Genomic DNA, 17,722 nt, shown 5'->3' with positions numbered 1-17,722 from the left:
CGCCAGTTATATATTTATACATTTATTTCCAATAATGATAGGTTTGGTCCTCCATACGCATGTGCTTTCACTGCTCCCCGTATTTTATAACATTATCAGGCACCCATAGAAACAACCATAAATAAACTAAGAAGGAAACACTAAGTTTTTGACCTTACCCCAGAGGACTTTAGCTGCTTCTGCTTCTGGTCAATTTTAATGAGTTGAACCTTGGCTTTCCTGAGGAGATTCAACATTCTTTTATTTGCACCAGAAAGGCGGGACCTTTGGGGGACTCCCTTCTCTACGGACGCAGAATGAACACCTTCGGTTCTCTTCTGTACTGGCTTCAGCACTTCTGGAAATCAACAGTAAAATTCTGTCATTTCATTAAAGCTGCACAAGCAAGATATTTMCTGAAYATTTTTACCTGAGTCAAGCCGGGCGGGTTCATTTCCTGCTAGACTGTCCTCTTTGCTTTGATGCAGTATAAGCGTGTTGGGGTCCGTYGTCCGAACGCACACCTTCCTCACCACTCCGGGAGAATCGAGGTCTTCGATTTTGAGCTTGGGCTTTTCTGTGCTCGTGTCCCGCTGTCTCAGACTTATGCTCATGACCTCATCGTCTAGTCCTTCCGCCAAATCCACAGGGGGCTGAGCAGGTTTATTCACAGGTTCAGCCTCTTGTGTGGTCCTGCTCTTTGGAAGTCCCGGGTGCGGCTTCTTCAGCCTCTGATAGATTCTGAGATGGGCTGCTTGCTTGTTGAACTTGGGCGGACTTTTCTTGCTTAGAGCRTCAACGAGGTCCAGCGGTGGTTCTGGAGGTTTCTCCACTGTTGCCGATAAAAACAGATTGTCACATTTGCTCTCTGGGGTTTTGTCCAGTGTRTATAACTCCTCGCTAGAGTCCTCTGGAAGATGCCACTTGAAGCTCGAGTTATTCAGAAGGGACTCTTTCATTTCATTTTTGCCAGACTTTCGTTCAGAAAACAGGCTTTCTGCTAGATCGAGGTTGTCGTCCAGGTCCTGAGCCGAAAACACGTCCACATCTAACTGGGCTTCGCTCAATATGTCCTCCTCGTCAATGGAAAAGATGGGGGATATTGCTCTTTCTGCTTCGTCGTCTCGCCTCTTCGCTGGACGCATCGGCAAACCCAGCTGCAGTCCCTTTTTCGGGGAGTTGCGTCGAGGCAGCACAGACATCCCGGCGTCGTCCATGAATCTCTGCGGGGTCTTGATAACGCGCGAGGATCTAGCGCTTACGACGGGCATGATGAAGTGCTTGATGTTCTTGACGAACTTGGACTTGCCGGGCTGAGCGCTGACGTCGGCTTGCCCCGAGTCTACCGGGGTGTCTACCGCTTCTTGCTTCAAAGTCCCCTTTTCCAGTCCCACTTCCATCAGCGTAGAAAGAATTTTAGGAGGCGATTTGGACCCTTTAGTTCCAATAAGCCGAAGACTCGATTGTTTCTTTTTGTGCTTTTTCTGCACATCAAGGAGCTTAGAGCCTGGAGTTGATGTGAGAGCTGCCAGTGAGCTGGAAGTGTTACTGGCCGCCTTGCTGATACTCTGACCTTTAGGGAATTTAAGTGGAGCAAACTTTCCATCTCTGCCTCTGTGCCTGTGTTTTGGACGCTGCCCTATTAAGTTTTTGCGTCTCTTTTTTACCTTTTTGGTAGACATCTTTAATGTTTTTAAATCACTGGCTTGACTTTCGAACACCACTGACGGCTGACTATCGATTAACTGCATGTCTGGTTCCTCTTTAACTGGTGGCTGCTTTTCTTCCACCAACGCAGTGTCCAGTTTGGTCTCCGGCGTAACCTCCGGCAATGTGCATTCTTTTGTCTCAGGCTGACTTACTTCTACGACTAAAGGCTGAGCAGCTTCCTTTTCAACAGGCTCTACGTTACCAGAATCCACAGCAGTAGGAGTTGTGTCCACCGTCGTATCAGGAGAAACAGCCACCACCTTCTTTCGAACAGACTTCTTTTTCCTTAGCTTATTATTTCTAGGTTTTCTAGGCCTGGAAGGCACAGGTAATGGTTTGGCCTCTTCAGTCTGCGGTTCTACCTTTTTCTCTTCCTCCTGCGGACAAACGTCCGCTGGCAACTGAGCAGGATCGTCTGTAAACTTTAAGGTGTCCTGCTCTGGAACTTCAGAGACRTTTACAGCGGTCACCTGGGGTGGCTCCACAGCCAAAAGGTGGCAAGTGTTTTCGGGAAGAGCTTGTGAGGYGGAATCTTCGGTTGAAACCTGAGACGAAACTTGGACTTGCACCTGTGGAGCCTCTTCCTCCGGTGCACTGTTTCTCAACCTGCGTTTCTGAGTAATCCCCGGCTTTTGACTGACAGGTTTTGTTTGCGGCGATTCGATGCTTGACGTCCGTCTCCTCAGTTTCCTCGTAGGCGTGGCCTCGGCATCCGCAGTAGACGACTTCTCCTCAGGAGCTTCGACYGGCTCTTTAGGGACATCCGCCTTCTTTTCGGGCACAGGGCTAACCTGCTGGATCAAAAACGACGGTTTGGAGCTTTTACGTTTACCGGGCGAGGAGACCTTTTTGATCTGAAGCGGCGGCACAACTTTCCCGCTATCGGTTTTAGTCATTTCTTGGGCAGGTGTCTCGGATGCGGGTTCTACTTCAGCGTGCACCTGGGAACTTGATTTTTCCAAGTCAGCGTTGGTTCGAAGCTCCTTCTCAATACTCGTCACAGTTTCCTGTGACTCTGTATTCTCCTGTTTTGACTTTTTGCCCGGTCCTTTTATATTCTTGGTGAGGCTGGTCACACTAGGAGGCGGCCGACCCGCTGGGCTCACAGTCTCTGCTGGGACTTTGACAGCATTTTTAGTCTCCAGAGTCTGACCTCCTCCTTTCACCAACGCTAACGTCCAGATGTGTTTTCTTCGCTTTTTCTTACGAGATGAGGTCTTCCCACTGGCTTGAGGATCATATTTGGGGTTTTTGATTTTTATTAACTTTAGGCTCGGGACCCTCATTTCCTCGTGTTTAAAAGGTGAACCGTCACTGCTTTTTGCAGCTGAATTGTGAGGCTCTGTGGATGAAGGGTCTTGGTTTTCTGGCACTGAAAGATCTTTGTTTAGCCTCTTGCTTTGCCTCCGTCTTTCTCTAACAGCTAACGGTTTGGCCTCAGCTTTRTCTGAAACTTTTGAAATGGATTCTGTCAGAACAGTGTCAGTTTTATTCAGACATTCTGTTTCAGATACGATGTCAGTGCTTGTTTTAAGGACCAGGTTGGTAACTCTGTTGCTCCGACGTGTCCCTTGTTTAGCCACAGTACCCTGAGGAGCCACTGCTTTCTTTTTCTTTAATTCCTTTGCATTAGGTTTTGTCTCCACACAGCCACTGTCCTTTCCAGTGTCAGTCACTTCGCTCTCTCTGGATTTTTGGTCTTCGACCAGAACTTTGGCAGCAGACTGGCTAACAGCTTCTGCTGTCTTCACAGCAGACCTCCCGCGTCTTCTCGTGGGTATGGTCCCTGCTCCTTTATCCTCCGTGTCTTTTTCGTCCACAAACGTTTCAGTCTTTACTTTGATGTGAGCACTTAAAATCTGGTCGTCCTGAATGTCCTTGACAACAGGCAGCTCCTGCGCTTCTTCTTTTGCCTTCAACTTTTTTGCCGATTTCTTTTGAGGCTCCTTTATAGTTTTTATTTTCTTTTTGGCCACTAACTTTATTGTAATCCTCGGTGACGCTGCTGAAGCTCTGCTTTTCGCGGACTGTTTRTCCGTAGTGTTTTTTCCTTTCGAGGTTTTTGCTGGTTTCGTTTCGGGAGCTGCGCTGAGCGCTTCCTCCACAGCTTCAACATCTTTGACAGGATCGGAGGGGACAGCTGCGTCTTTCGCTGGGATTTTCTTCGGTGGCTTCTCACCTTTACGTTTAGATTTCGTGTTGACCACATCACCTACAAAACAAATAACATCACGTTAAATGCAGGAATAAATAACATTTAAAGATAAAGCTTTCACACAGTGCTTAAGTCCTTCAGTCAGCTGTTATGGGATGAAGTTATCGCTGCATTTACCTTTGGAAGAAATTTGTTGTGATGTCACAATTTCCACTGAGCCTTTTTTGTCAGCTTCAAATCCTTTGAAATCATCCCCCTTGGAAGAGAACAACAGCAGAAAGTAATTAATATTTGAAGCCACTAAACAAGAGTAGGTGATACATATAAAGTACAATTATGACTATTACGAAAACCCAAGTAAAATTATCCTGGATGAAAATAGACTTTTTTTAAGTTCCAACTAAGGGTTGAAATAATGTAAAACATGATGTAGATTTGAACAGTAAAAGCAAACAGTACATGTGCACCTTATGCACTCTAGGTAATAACACACAATGATAAAACGCAAGAGGAAAAAAAGTGTTTTGCAAAGGAGTCCAGTGGTTCAATCAGGGTCACTGGACTATAACTTTTTAAAATTGTGTTTATATTGTCTGTGTTGTAATTTAGAAAGCATTAATAAAGCCTTTATTTGTGACAACCAATATAAGCAATTAATTTAGTCCAATAAATTAAAAATGTTCATGACAAAGCTGACATTTGTGATATCTACATACACCTACATTTTTAGAGCAACACTGAAAGCAACTAAAGCAAATAAATTTTTGGCTTAACCCACTGAATTTAAAAGCAAATCAGACACACGATGAAACAGTTTGACATTGCGCAATTAAATAACCATCTTCCCAGATGTGATACAAACAGCTGTATCCGATGCAGACAGTGATATTAATGTAAACCATACARTTAAAGACGCACCATGTGGCATCAAATTTTAAATTACTAATTGAATGCACTTGATTCACRAATAGTATTTTCAATCAGCAAATATTTGCCAATATTTAGAGCTGCAAAAGTCTGAGGTCTTAACAAAACACACCTGCAGCAGCACCCCTGCTGCATGTCAGTTACATGGTTAACAAATATAACTCTTTGTTTTTGCTGTATTAGGATCAGAACTATTATTAATTTAAAGGATTGTCTGTGGCTGAAGAAATGTCTCATTGTAATATTTTAATGACATTGTGTATGGTACAATAACCATTTTACACGCCATTATGGTACCATAATGCCAGTCAAAGACAAGCTATAAATAGCATAATAACCAGTAATATGTTAATTAGGATCTATATCTAATAGAAAATCATTTTCCACCACATACAAGTTCAGAACTCTATAGAGTTTTTTTTAAACACTTTCATAAGAGAAGTATTTGAAAAATGATGGTTCCGTAATCTGGCTCCTCCTCACAGGTGTAGCAGATGTAAAACCGCGCACAGAACTCCTCTCTCATGAATGAGGAGTAGTAGGCGCTGGTGGCTGCCTGTGTCATTTAAAACTTCAGTTGTACGCGAGTGGCTGCGGCACCCTCCCGCAGCACCATTTAAACCTGACGTGTTTGCTAACACGGGCTAACAGTTAGCCTTTCCATTCTCGCGAAAACCTCCAATCACCTCTGGACTGCAAAGAGAGCTTTCAAAGCCGCAGTTATGTAATCAGCTATCTGACACCTCTATTTCGTGCCGATCGCCAGATTTAACCCCAGTTCGCAAAGCAGTCCACCTCGGCGTACGGAACCAGAACTGTTAGCGGCGAGTGCAGTATGGTGCCTTTCCCCCCCTCTTTGTGTTGCCTATTAGCAGCGGGCTAGCTGCTCTTCTGGCCCTGTAACGAGTGGGCCGTACATGAAAATAATTGCGGCGCATGTTTACAAATTAGCATTTTAGCTTTCTGGCTTTTAAAATAAGTAATTGCAGCGGTGAGCTACGTTTCAGATTTACATTATTTGACTACCTCCGTAGCAATTGGAAGCTCGGTGCTAACGTAACTAAAAACAGCTTTACGGTCTTGATGTTATGTTTTCTATTACGACTCTTCCTTAAATGCAATGGAAGGCTGGACTGTGCTAACAGAAGTTACCATAAAGCTAACATTAGCCTGTGGGATGTTGACATTTCTCCATGACACTAACCAGTCACACTGCCGTGTTACAGCACTTATACGCACGCTAAATTAACTCGTAAAATGGCAGAATTACAAATAAAAATACTAATTATTGGCTCAGAATGGTGCCTTACCTCTTCGCTTCCGCTAGAGCTATAACCAGCTTGTCCGAGGATCTTGTGGCTTGCTTCAATCCCAAGTAGGCGCAAGTGAGACTGGTCTTCGTTTAACGAAGGACCCAGGTTTGCGGGCCTTGGCCCTCCGGTAGTCACATCATCAGCCTCTGAGCTAGATCGCCCGAGTTGCCATCGCTTCTCCGAACGCAAACGAGTGCGTGATGACCAAGGCCGACCGGGGAAACGACCTCTGGCCGTAGCGGTTCCACCTTGGCCTCCTACGGCAGCCGCGGTTGCTGATCCGCATCCCGCTGCCGCCATCATTGCTTCGACAACAACACACCGTCGGCTAGCAGTTCGAGGAGAGACAAGAGGGAAGGCGCGAGATGGGAGGGGGAGGAGCCGCGGTGGTGGATGGGAAATTGAGTTTTTATTTGATGAAGGGTTTCAAAGTTAGAGCGTTTTATGATCCCGCCCCCACAGACAGGCCTTACTTAGATCCCTTAAAACAACTCTACGTTTTTGTTGCATTGTTAATGAGAAAGCTTTAACTCACCTGGTAATTTTAGACATATACTACATAATTACAGAAAACGCTTGCATTTTATTATTGACATAACGCTTCAGATAAATTTTCACTCACTGTAGTTCAGTAGATGGTAGTATATTTTCGATACTACAAAACTATTATGGAAGAAGAGAAAAACAACTCATATGCAAATTTTATTTAATGCTTTTTCACTCTATATAAAATTACAGATTAATAATAAGTGCATATAATAATTTTGGAGTAAAAAAAATAGTGTGAAATTTTTGTTATGAAAGTGGTTATTTTATATTTAAATATTTAGTTTAATCGTTAGGTTTTTTTCCCCCTAATGGACATTTATACAGTGTATTGCTCAGGCCACCGTACTTGTGCCTTATCTTTATCTGGACACTAGAGGGCAGTGGGCAGTTCAGACTAGCATGTGGCTTTCCCATAAAAAAGACGAAGGGCGACGAAGAAGAAAAAGAGGGATAGGCGGAAGTGTCCTTTGTTTATCGATAGCTTATTTCGCTTAGAGTTAGAGTAAAAGTACCAGGTATGTTATCACACTGATGTGAAGTATAGTTTATTGTTGGACGTACCAATAATTGACTTTACCCTGAATCTAGGCGCTTTATGCCTCTCGAAACAGCTGGGAAAATGTGCTGTGTGATGCTAAGCTAAATAAATGCTAACGTTAGCCTGAAGTGATTTTTGAGTCACCTGACGGGGTGGATTCGGCTGGTATTGTTTAGTTTCATTTTTTTTACATTTTGTTTAGTAAAAAATACTTCGCCTGAATCAATCTAAATTAAAAGTTAGTAATTTATTGAACACAAAGACTGTATTTTTTGTCTCATGTATTGTGTTAGCTGTACAAAAAAGCTGATTTTCGAAGTCCTGAATGCAGTCCTGACATTATCCGTGTTACGTTTTTGCAGCGATCTCCCTGCAGGCTCACGATGAACCTGGAAAGACTTCCCAACGAGGAGAAACTCAGCCTTTGTAGAAAATATTACTTAGGTGAGACAATCATGAAAACAGATATTTACTTTCACTGCTTGACTTGATGATAAACACATGTAATGACAACGTTAATAAATGAGATGTTTTCCTCTTTTCAGGTGGTTTTGCCTGTCTTCCATTCCTGTGGCTGGTGAATGTTGTTTGGTTTTTTAGAGAGGCCTTTTTGAAGCCAGATTACACTGAACAGACMCAGATTAAAACATGTGAGTATCACATTTCTTACAGTACTTGTACAGTGGGAAATGAGCAACTGGTTTTCACTGTTGTTTTTGCTTTTACTGCAAGAATCACATTGTTATCTAACCCTTACTGATTCACACAAGAGCTTTTCTATAAACACTTACGCATTATCATTCTGAAATATTCCTTCTTACATTCTCACTCTTTGAATAGAGTAACAAATAAATAATTTAAMCTAAACAAACTTGCACACTTTATAGTTTTTCTGTGTATATTTTTTGTGCTAAACTACATTTAATTTGTAGTCAGTTGTTTACAATTTAACAGGTCATTAAATACTTTCCTCCTTGGCACAAACATTTTGCCAAAATAATTGTTTGGTGGAGATTACGTAAAACATTAGGTTTATTTCAACAAAAAGAACAAATTTAGTTTTACTGTTTTAGACACGCTTACTGTATACATAATTTTATTTAAAGTTTCTGAAGTTTAGAAGTGTGTGTCAGATGAAAGCTGTTTTATTGTATGGTTAAATTTTCCTTATTTTATAACTAGAGCTTGTGTTTTTGTTATTTTTTTTAGATGTAAAGCGATCAGCACTGGGCCTGTTGTTTTGGGTCACGGTTCTGACGACGTGGATAACCGTTTATCAGAACTTCCGAGCGCAGTGGGGGGAGGTGGGCGATTATTTGTCTTTTACCATTCCGCTGGGCATTCCTTAAGGTGTTCCTCGAAGATTTTACTCTGAACTAACCGTCTGCAGTCATGGAAAAAAGACTTTCACTTCAACTTAAGTGGAAAAAATTGTCAGTCTTTTTGTAATCACTAAGAGCTTTAAAACTTTGCTGTATAACTAACAAATTATTTAGATTTTTTTAAAGTATCTATGTTCTTTGTTATTAGAGGAGGCAAATTAATTAGTGTAATAGAATGTGATGATGATGATGCTGATCTTTTCATTCTGTAATCTAAAATTGTTGCTTTTGTGTGTGATTGTGCTTACCTAATTCTTTTAACATGATATTGATAAATAAAAAATACTTTCAAGCTACATTGTCTTTTAATCTTTGTACAACATCCCAAATTGTTCAAAGTCAGTGTTGCACGCTGTTCTCTGAAAGTGATCAATAGTCTATTTCTGCCATGGAAATTCCTTATTTGTTATGTGTCATAAAGTCCAGACAACCAGTGGCGCCAGTTATGAAACCCAGTAACTTAATCCCCCACCCCAAATGTCCCCGTTATCCTGCATGAGTCAGAACATAATCAGTGCCAGTTTTAGTCCCGGATGAAGTGACAGGTTTAGCGTTGCTAACAGGAGCAACATGTSCACATACCTGCCGCATTCACCACAGGAACAGGAAGCATCGGCACATGAACTACTTCTAACACTTCAGGAGACCTCATAAAACCCATTGTGTACTCTTATAAAATACTAAAGTTCAAATTTTGGGGAATATACAGTGGGGTGACCAAACCTCAAACCTGAATGAACTAGAGATGTTTCATAAAGAAGAATGGTCTAAAACACTGTTTCCCAAAGTTGGGGTCGGGACCCAAAGTGGGGTCCCGAAACATCAAGGTGGGGTCCTGAAAAGATTTTCTGAATTACATTTTTGCCTTAGTTGTTACAAAGGAGTGAGGTTAGTGTATTTAAAATGGATGAATGTAGTTTAAAAATATTGTTACTATGCCCATGTTTTGTTGAACTGATACAAATGTTTATSATCCAAAAATAGYTGGGGKCACAKGTCTCTGCTGCTGTTATTTTGTGGGTCAAATGCTGAAAAGTTTGGGAACCACTGCACTTTTGTTCCCAAAGTTGGGCTTGGGACCCAATTATGGGTCATGAAGCACCTTGAATAATCTCCAGAAATCATTTTAAACGGTAATAAAATAATTGCTGCTGTAAAATTTTTCCTATATCTATTACAAAAACACAAAATAAGTATAACAAGTATTTATATTTATGTACAAGCTGTTAAGACTGTCAAAAAGCCTGTGTTTTTTTGGGTTATTAACAAAGTTTTTGTACTCAGACCAGTAATTTTTGGGGTCACAAGTTTTTGCCATGAATATTTTGTGGGTCAGAAGATAAAAAGTTTGGGAACCACTGTTCTAAAATACCTTCAGCCACAATCCAGACTCACATTAGAAGCTATAGGAAGCATTTAGAGGCTGTTATTTCTGCGAAAGGGGGATCTACTAAATATTGAGTTAAGGTTTGTTTGGTTTTTGTTTTTTTTTGGTGCCCAAATTTATTCACCTGCCACTTTTGTTTAACCAGTTATTGCACACTTTCTGTAAATCATATCAACTTCATTTCACTTCTCAAATATCATTGTTTTTGACCCCTATATGATATATTTTACTGATTGTTTTTTATCCAAACAAWCAATGATTTATAAAGGTAAATCAGGAAAATTAACAAGGCTGCCCAAACCTTCGCACCCCACTGTAATGTAGGTAATGCTCCTTTTATTTTTAGAGAGTGCCCTCTCACCTGTTCAGTTATTCARTGTCAAACATTACTTGAAGGAACATATTTTACTTTGAGAAAAGGCCACATAACATCATGAGATGTTCTGTTCGGAGCATGTGTTGTGAAAGACTCATCTACTACCACACTCAATTTTAGCTCTGTAAAACTGACTGAGTTTTACCCAACGTATAAGAAGAACGTAAAAAATAGCTATAATTGAGTCACTTATTAAAGAAAAAAGAGGTGTTTGTGGTTTTTTTTTTTTTAGCTGAGAGTCATTCACAACACATATTCAAAATGTATTTTGCTTAAACCTTTAGCATTACCTGTTGGGGTCAACTCTACTTTTCTGTTAGCAAAATATCTTACTAGACAGACTGTTATGAAACTTAAAGAATCACGACGGTCGCTACAGCTAAATGACATTAGACAGAACTAAAGTGGATATTTCCTGAGTTTCATTGACATCTATCCAGTTGTTTGTTAGCTATCTTGCTAACAGACAAGACTTGACCTATTCATGACAAAAACTTAATCTGTTTTAGCACTGAAATATACGGAGCCCGCCGGGGGTCAGTGGTGAAAAAAGAAAAACAGCCGCCGGAAATCCGTGCGCACACACTGTTTGCTACTAAAACAATGATTGTTAAACTGAGTTGTAGTCGTTTTTTTTTTTTTTTTTTTTTTTTCTGTGTTTGATTTTTTGAGGTCAGAGATCATGGGGTCATTTAGTTGTGGCACCACCTTGATAAGGTAACATCAATTTGTAGAGGAACGTCCTTCACACTTTCTGAATGTTTTCATTAAAACCCATTCAGTGGTTCATAAAATGTGATTACAAGTATGAGTTAAACCAAGATAGCCCCGACCCTACTTTTTTTTTTTTTTTTTATGGAGGCCCCAGCCACGTGTGTTTATAACGTCTGTTTCCAGAGAGGCTGGCAGCAGCTCAACACGGTCYGTGTCTTCAGCTTATTTTTGGACGGTCCATAACAACCCGCCTAAAGCGTTAAGCCAATAACAGCCCTGGTGAATTATACGCCAATAACAAGTTTATATTTGTGTCATCGACTTTATAATAAAAACAGGTTTCAAAGCTCAAGAATAGCTCATAAACACCCACTCATAAGACCCTCCCGTCCAACAGCTGCGTCATTCCCAAACCTGCATTCATACGTCCATGCCAGGACACCCAAGGGGACAACGTTTAGGACATAACAGAGGCCATGTGTCCCCAGGATGAATTCCCCACTCATTATGTAACTCCAGTTTTAAAAACAGACCGTAACAGTCAGTGGCATCCAAAACACTCCGAGAGGGCAGCAGCAACAAGAGGGTTATCCTGTTCCCCTTTACTTTCACMGGAGGATTGAATTTAAACAGGAGGTGAGTTGCCTTCTGCCACTTTTCTCAGGTCCTCAGCTGCAGTCTACTGAACTCTCTTATTTCTCTACTGAGCAGAAATGGAGTTTATTGTGCCACCYACTGTGTTGACTACTGATATCCCCTGGGAGAAGGTTTTACCACCACTCGTCCCTCGTCTAAACGGGACGTATGGTTATTATAACTGGTCACCGTCGTTACTGATGCCGGAGAGCAACAATGGTAGCACCTCTGCAGAGGTAGGTCAGAAAGGAGCCTGAATTGTGTGTCCGATTTGAAAGTTAGATATAGGCCATTTCACAGTTTTGTTTTTTAAATATTGTAGTCCAGATTTTAACTTTTTAAAAGTATTGTGGCTTTAAAATCTGACCCGTCTGTAGTTGGGGGATATTAAGAGACATACAGTTGTTCACTTTTTCAACTTTCACAAATTAAAAAAATGTTTTCCAAAAATAGAAACTTTGAAATTATGTTTAGTGTAAACTAAAATGCTTAGGGGAAACATTATGAAGAACAAGGATGATTATATTTGACCTTTTCAATTAATTTTATTGCTTTTAATCATAAATTTAAAATAGATTTAAAATCTATTTCTATTTTTTTTTTGTCAGACCAGATGGAAGTCACCCGCAGGCCGGATGTGGCCTGCAGGCCACCAGTTGAATAGCCTCTGCATTATAAGATTTTAACCTATTTTAACTTTCACAAACAAGTAATTTCAAACTGTTTTAAATAATCTCCTAAATAAATAATCACCTAAATGGTTAGGGGTCCTTTTTATGTGTTTTACTATTATTTATATATTTTTACAGTTTTATTGTTGTAGTGATTTGTTTATTTTTTGTGATTTGGACTTGGAGTCTGCAATAAAATCTATCTATCCATCTTGTACTCCGTAACATAATTTAGATAAGGTTTGAGTCGTTGTTTTAATTCTGAACCAGTTGTTTTAAGATGTAAAAAAAATCCATCAAATTTGTGGGCATCAAGGTTGAGTTCAGCAACTTATYCAAATGTATAAAAAACATTGTCTTAAAATAAAACAGCTGTCATTACTTGTACTGATATGGTGCATTACAATGAATTTCAATTTTTCATATATTGTATAGCCCTAGTGGTAAGCCTKTGTTCATCTTTTCTGGTTTAAAGGTTATCCTAAGTCAGATAGCTTCATCTTTGTCAGATAACAGTGTCTTATTTTTACCAGTTCTTGCTAAAAACACATTTATAATAATTTGTGGCCAATATATTTTCTTTTTAAAGGGGAGTTAATTACAGCATTAAATWAGTTTTATAATGACTGCTTTTTAATCGTTCTGCCTTACTGGATGTTGGCAGGTCTCCTGTGATGACTGTGGATTTACGGTTCAGGTTGATGTAAAGCAATTCAACCCACAGGACCTACTGGTCAAAGTGGTGGGAGACTTTGTGGAAGTGCAAGGAAAACATGAAGAACAAAAGGTTCGTATGCTCAAAGAAACACTGCTGACTTGTTTCMCAGTATATTCAGAATAACTACCACATGAGCCGTCATCTCATCTTGCATTAAATCTTTTGTTGTTAGAAGGACGGTCCAGGCTTTACTTCGATGCAGTTCAACCGGCGCTACAGAATCCCAAAGGGAGTGGACACCATGGCTCTGGAGTCGGCCGTCTCCCCAGAAGGCATTCTTGTCATATCTGCTCCGATGCTGCAAACTGAAAAGATCAGACCCCTGACTTAACTCTGCCGACTTTACCATATAAGAAAATGAATGAAGAGAAGCCATTTTGAACACACACAGACAGAAACAGGCTCCTGCACTCACATGACACACCTCGCGTGCCAAAACACACATTTGTTTGCTTTGTTTCGTTCTTGGCACCATTCTGTTTCCCTGCTCTCTGTGGTTTGTACATACTGCTCAGCTATTTTCAACCTGACAGCAATTCAAGAAACTACTCTTTGTAAATAGTCTGTGTTTATAGTTTAAACTGTTTTTTATTTAGTATCTTCTGTGTTAATGACCTGTAATGTGATTGGAATTAATGAACGCAGGTACACTGTATCTCCAATCAATTAATGTGGAAATCAGATATAAATAAATTTTATTTCTTTATAAAATAATAAAAAACAAGTGTGCCCTTCATATGTTCAAGTAACTTGTTACTCCTTCAGGAATTCATTCAGGATCACGTCCACTTCACTAAAAACAAAACAAAAGAGAATATTATTGAAGATATTGTTTTTACATTACTTAAGTTCTAAGATTCCTAAAATCAAAATGAGATTTTATATAGACCTGTAAAAACAAGTGATTCAAATAATTATTTATAAACATGCCTRATCTGATCTTTGACCCATTTTCTTTGTTGGCGAAGAACTTTCAGCAGAGGATCATCTTCAAACTCCTTTTCATCAGAATCTGAAACAAAATGACATCATGTAACCAGCAGTGGTGAAATATGACCACAGAATTAAAACAATGTTTGGGGGGGGGGGTGGTGGTTGCCAGTTCTATAAGAAAACTAGTAAAAATTTAAAAAGGCATAGCATTAAAGGACCAGAGGCTCAGACTTAAATCATTTCATGTTGAGAAAAAGGCAAAGTTGCAGACATTTTGGTCAAACTTTAAAAACAAAGTCATGCGCGATCTCGTGGCAGAATGTCACGTTCAGAGGACGACTCTCGGCTCCAAACTCACCTTCAGCTTCTTGAAGCAGCTGTGAAATGACTTCCAGAGAGTTGTGTGAAGGAAGTGGAGGTTGTGAGGAAGAGGAGGCCATGTGAGGAGAAGCTTTGGAGGTGGGGATCTTCTGAGGTGGAGATGAAACTGATGCTGGAAACAAAACTTCTGACACCACCTGGTAAAGCCAAGASAGAAAAACTCGTCTTTACCTGCTGGACTGTTCCTGTATTGTAGAGGTTTGTCATCTATAAACAGGTGTTGCTCAAAATCTTTATAAGCACCACACCGTAGACGTTTTTGCATTGTAAGGCTCAGAGTGTATATTATTTCCATCAGGTAACAGATCTTATGAATCTCACTCAAGATTTCTTGGTAGAAGTGGTTCTATAAAAAATGAGATCCAGTGTTCATTTCAAGTAATTACTGTGTCCTGTCTTATGAATGGACAGATATGAACAATCTAGGGAACAAAGTGACATTTCTATATTACTTTGATGTCAAGCTGAAGCACAGATGATGAAGATTTATAACAAAGGAGTCACCTTGACCTATGAAATCAACAGGGATTATTCTTGACCCAGAAAACATTCAGAAGTGCAGGTTGACATTTCTGTTAAAGGGTTCTCAATTTAGAGTTTGGACTAGAAACTGTCCAAACTAAACCACAGTGACGTGCGGTCACTAGAAGCAGAGCCTCTCCTTTCATCATGGAAATTAAAAAGAAAAAAACAATATTAATCCCATTAAACTGTCATATTTATATAATGCTTTGTGGTATAAACACATTTTCAACTAGAAGCACTTACAGAGTGCAAACCTCCGCTAAGACCAATTTCCCCTATCCAACAAAAGGCTACATGAGTTCGATGCCCATCGCATGACGCTGAAAAACAGCGCTTCTGTCCCACAAAGCCCAATGCACCCAACGCGGTGCGTTGGAAAAAAAATCCCCCCATGTCCCCTCGTGGGCTCTGTACAAATGAGCTGCAGTTTGTGTAAAGAACACTGATATGAGATRTGAGACATAACTCATTAACTTCTGCCAGTCTTATGGTGAATAAGTTGTTCTGTAGGTTCATATATTTGTAACTCTGATTCTGATGAAATGAGGGCCTCACCATCCATGAACCTCACCGTACGTCACTGCTAAACCATAATATGTCCCGTCTTAGGACAGGCGTATGAAATCATGATAACTGGACTGTACTTATACAGCACCTTTCTATCCAACCAGGATACTCAAAGCCCTTCACTCTACAATCTGTGTCCTGATTTACCCACTCACACAGCTCTAACAGATCTCACTACAAAGCTAATGCAGGTGAATCAGTCTATAGAGACTGATCAGTGCTTTAAATCCCACTCATACACTGATGGGACACATCAGAGGCAGTGGGGCTTCGGTTTCTTCCCCAGGGACACTTCGACATGTGACAGAATAGCGGGGAATCGAACCGCCAACTCTCACATTAGAGGAACGACTCCCCTAACCACTCTGCCACAGCCGCCCCGGTTGGATTAAACTGGGGGGGGGGGGGGTCTGCAAATACAAAGAACTAGATATAAAACTACATTTACAATGGAGGAAGAGTTATATATATATATATATATTAGCTTAAACATACGGACCTGTCCTAAAGCAGAGTGGACTGGAGAAGGTGGTGATTCATGTTCAGTAGGAAACTTGCGGCTTTGGTTCTGTTGATGCTGCTCTTTCAATGATGCAACCTTTTTTGGAGGATTTTGTTGAGAAGTAGTCCTGTTTGGATAAAATATGTTCACGATGAATAATGTTTGCATTCAGAATTGATTAGTGAATATTATTCATGTTTTACTGCATCACCTTGGTGATTTTCTGTGCTGCCTGGTGGACGGGGCTGTTTTCTTTCCTGACTCTAAGTTCTTCTTCCTGTTCTTTTCAGGCACTTTTTGCTGACCATGCACTTCTGCTTCTACAGTTCCCAAAGCTGCAAGTGATGAGGAGTTTGTTTGTTCTCCGCCRATGATGCCAGGCGAGTCTTCAGGAATTTGGGTTTTCTTGTGGACCACTTTAGTCTGAGGTTGGTCTGACCTTTCTGAAACGCTTTGCTTCTCTTTAACGTGAGACGACTGGATGGGGCAGGGAAGGACATCACAGAGGAGATGCCTGTGGGCAGGAACAGGAGCAAGAGTCTGGGTTTGAGACACTGGAGAGCCGGAGACGACAATGGGTGGGAAGAGTGAAGGACCTGGAGATGGGTCAGACGGTCTGTGGGACTCTCTGGTTTCAGGTTGGRGAGTTGTGATATCTGGGTGAGCATCTCTTTGTGGGAACTGAGGAGGCTGTGAGCCCTGCTGCTGCTAAAGATTAGGCAAGAAAAGGAAAAGACATGCATGGTGTAAATCTGCATCTTCCCACTTAGCAAAACATTGTTTCATAAAGTCCAGTTCCAACCTTGGAAGGTTGTCTGCTGGTTGAAGGTTGGATTAAACTGGGGRTCTGCCAGCTGAAAGCTAAATCGTGACAACTGGAATGTTGCACCGACTGGGAAAACTCCCTGGCTTGCTCCATCTTTCTCCTTAAACGCCACTGAAACAGAATGTCGTCCTCTGGTCGTGTTGGAGGTGCCAGAGCAGGGATGACAGTTGTTTGGGAGGATGAAGCATGAACCAAGTTTGAGATGACATCTGTGGGAAACAAATCTTTGTGTCAAATCTGGGAAAATAAGTAGTCTTTTGCAATAACATAAAAAAATTAGGAGTGCACCGATTGCAGTTTTCTGGCCGATCACTGATTTTTAAAAGTCTGAGCAGCCGATTCTAATTTTGGCCAATATAGATTTTTTTTAAATTACTGACTACGCCTGTCATGATAACTGATTTTACTGGACAATAAATTGTCTCAGAAATTATTGCAATAAACAATAATATTGTTGGAAACCAGTTTAAACTAATATAATTATATAATTCCCCTGTTTACAGATGTTTACATTAATCTTTAAAAATATTATATATAATAATATATCATTTTATCAGTCTAAATTATTGAAATTTTATGAATTGGTTGATTATAATATTTTACAGATTATGTATAAGGCTCATAAAAATTTATTACCTTTAAAAATCCAATTAAATTTTGTTAAGAGCATAAATAATTATAATCTTAAGGGACTAGAGATGTTTGTAAAGGCTAAAATTTGAACAAATTTGAAGGACTGGTGTACTTCAGTACAAGGAATAAGGCTGTGGAATAATCTGGAAAGTGATTATAAAAAATGTTGGCTCAATAAATTTGATAAAAGCTTTAAAAATATGAATTTCTATAATGTGCGTTTATAAGAACTGTTGTTCGAGAAGCAGTTGAAGTTTTTTGTTGTTTTGTTAACTGAAGATTATAATAATCATTCAAAGT

General features: G+C 40.2%; 4 protein-coding genes across 9 annotated transcripts in view; 2 read left to right on the top strand and 2 right to left on the bottom strand.

Annotated features, from left to right (window-relative positions):
• Positions 1-6,502, bottom strand: part of kmt2bb (lysine (K)-specific methyltransferase 2Bb) — a gene marked incomplete at its 3' end in the record, with an annotated part of 33,673 nt that extends 27,171 nt beyond the window's left edge. The window contains 4 exon segments of one of the 2 annotated variants that reach the window (XM_014008690.1): positions 159-334; positions 410-3,901; positions 4,022-4,100; positions 6,082-6,502. In XM_014008690.1, coding sequence (XP_013864144.1) covers positions 159-334; positions 410-3,901; positions 4,022-4,100; positions 6,082-6,387 — 4,053 coding nt within the window. 2 annotated transcript variants of the gene reach the window in all.
• A 533-nt stretch (positions 6,503-7,035) lies between these two features.
• On the top strand, positions 7,036-8,849 carry psenen (presenilin enhancer, gamma-secretase subunit). 3 transcript variants are annotated; one of them, XM_014008686.1, is made up of 4 exons: positions 7,036-7,148; positions 7,534-7,615; positions 7,717-7,821; positions 8,381-8,849. In XM_014008686.1, exons 2-4 carry the CDS (start codon positions 7,555-7,557, stop codon positions 8,518-8,520), a joined length of 306 nt encoding a protein of 101 aa, XP_013864140.1. In that variant the 5' UTR covers positions 7,036-7,148; positions 7,534-7,554; the 3' UTR covers positions 8,521-8,849. The 3 variants fall into 3 exon arrangements, with proteins under 3 accessions (XP_013864140.1, XP_013864142.1, XP_013864141.1); XM_014008688.1 differs by lacking the exon at positions 7,036-7,148 and adding an exon at positions 7,155-7,336; XM_014008687.1 differs by lacking the exon at positions 7,036-7,148 and adding an exon at positions 7,321-7,409.
• A 1,392-nt stretch (positions 8,850-10,241) lies between these two features.
• Positions 10,242-13,776, top strand: hspb6 (heat shock protein, alpha-crystallin-related, b6). 2 transcript variants are annotated; one of them, XM_014008685.1, is made up of 4 exons: positions 10,242-11,666; positions 11,742-11,902; positions 13,002-13,124; positions 13,231-13,776. In XM_014008685.1, exons 2-4 carry the CDS (start codon positions 11,744-11,746, stop codon positions 13,384-13,386), a joined length of 438 nt encoding a protein of 145 aa, XP_013864139.1. In that variant the 5' UTR covers positions 10,242-11,666; positions 11,742-11,743; the 3' UTR covers positions 13,387-13,776. The 2 variants fall into 2 exon arrangements, with proteins under 2 accessions (XP_013864139.1, XP_013864138.1); XM_014008684.1 differs by having other exon boundaries at positions 10,834-11,666; positions 13,228-13,776.
• proser3 (proline and serine rich 3) overlaps positions 13,734-17,722 on the bottom strand; it is a gene marked incomplete in the record, with an annotated part of 8,916 nt that continues 4,927 nt past the window's right edge. The window contains 6 exon segments of one of the 2 annotated variants that reach the window (XM_014008681.1): positions 13,734-13,848; positions 13,986-14,067; positions 14,347-14,506; positions 15,961-16,090; positions 16,175-16,671; positions 16,766-16,998. In XM_014008681.1, coding sequence (XP_013864135.1) covers positions 13,809-13,848; positions 13,986-14,067; positions 14,347-14,506; positions 15,961-16,090; positions 16,175-16,671; positions 16,766-16,998 — 1,142 coding nt within the window. 2 annotated transcript variants of the gene reach the window in all.

Source organism: Austrofundulus limnaeus, unplaced genomic scaffold (assembly GCF_001266775.1).
Source record: "Austrofundulus limnaeus strain Quisiro unplaced genomic scaffold, Austrofundulus_limnaeus-1.0 Scaffold52, whole genome shotgun sequence".
In the NCBI taxonomy this organism is placed as follows: Eukaryota; Metazoa; Chordata; class Actinopteri; order Cyprinodontiformes; family Rivulidae; genus Austrofundulus; species Austrofundulus limnaeus.
Note: the sequence above shows the minus strand (reverse complement) of the source record. Positions and strands in the feature narration are given on the sequence as shown.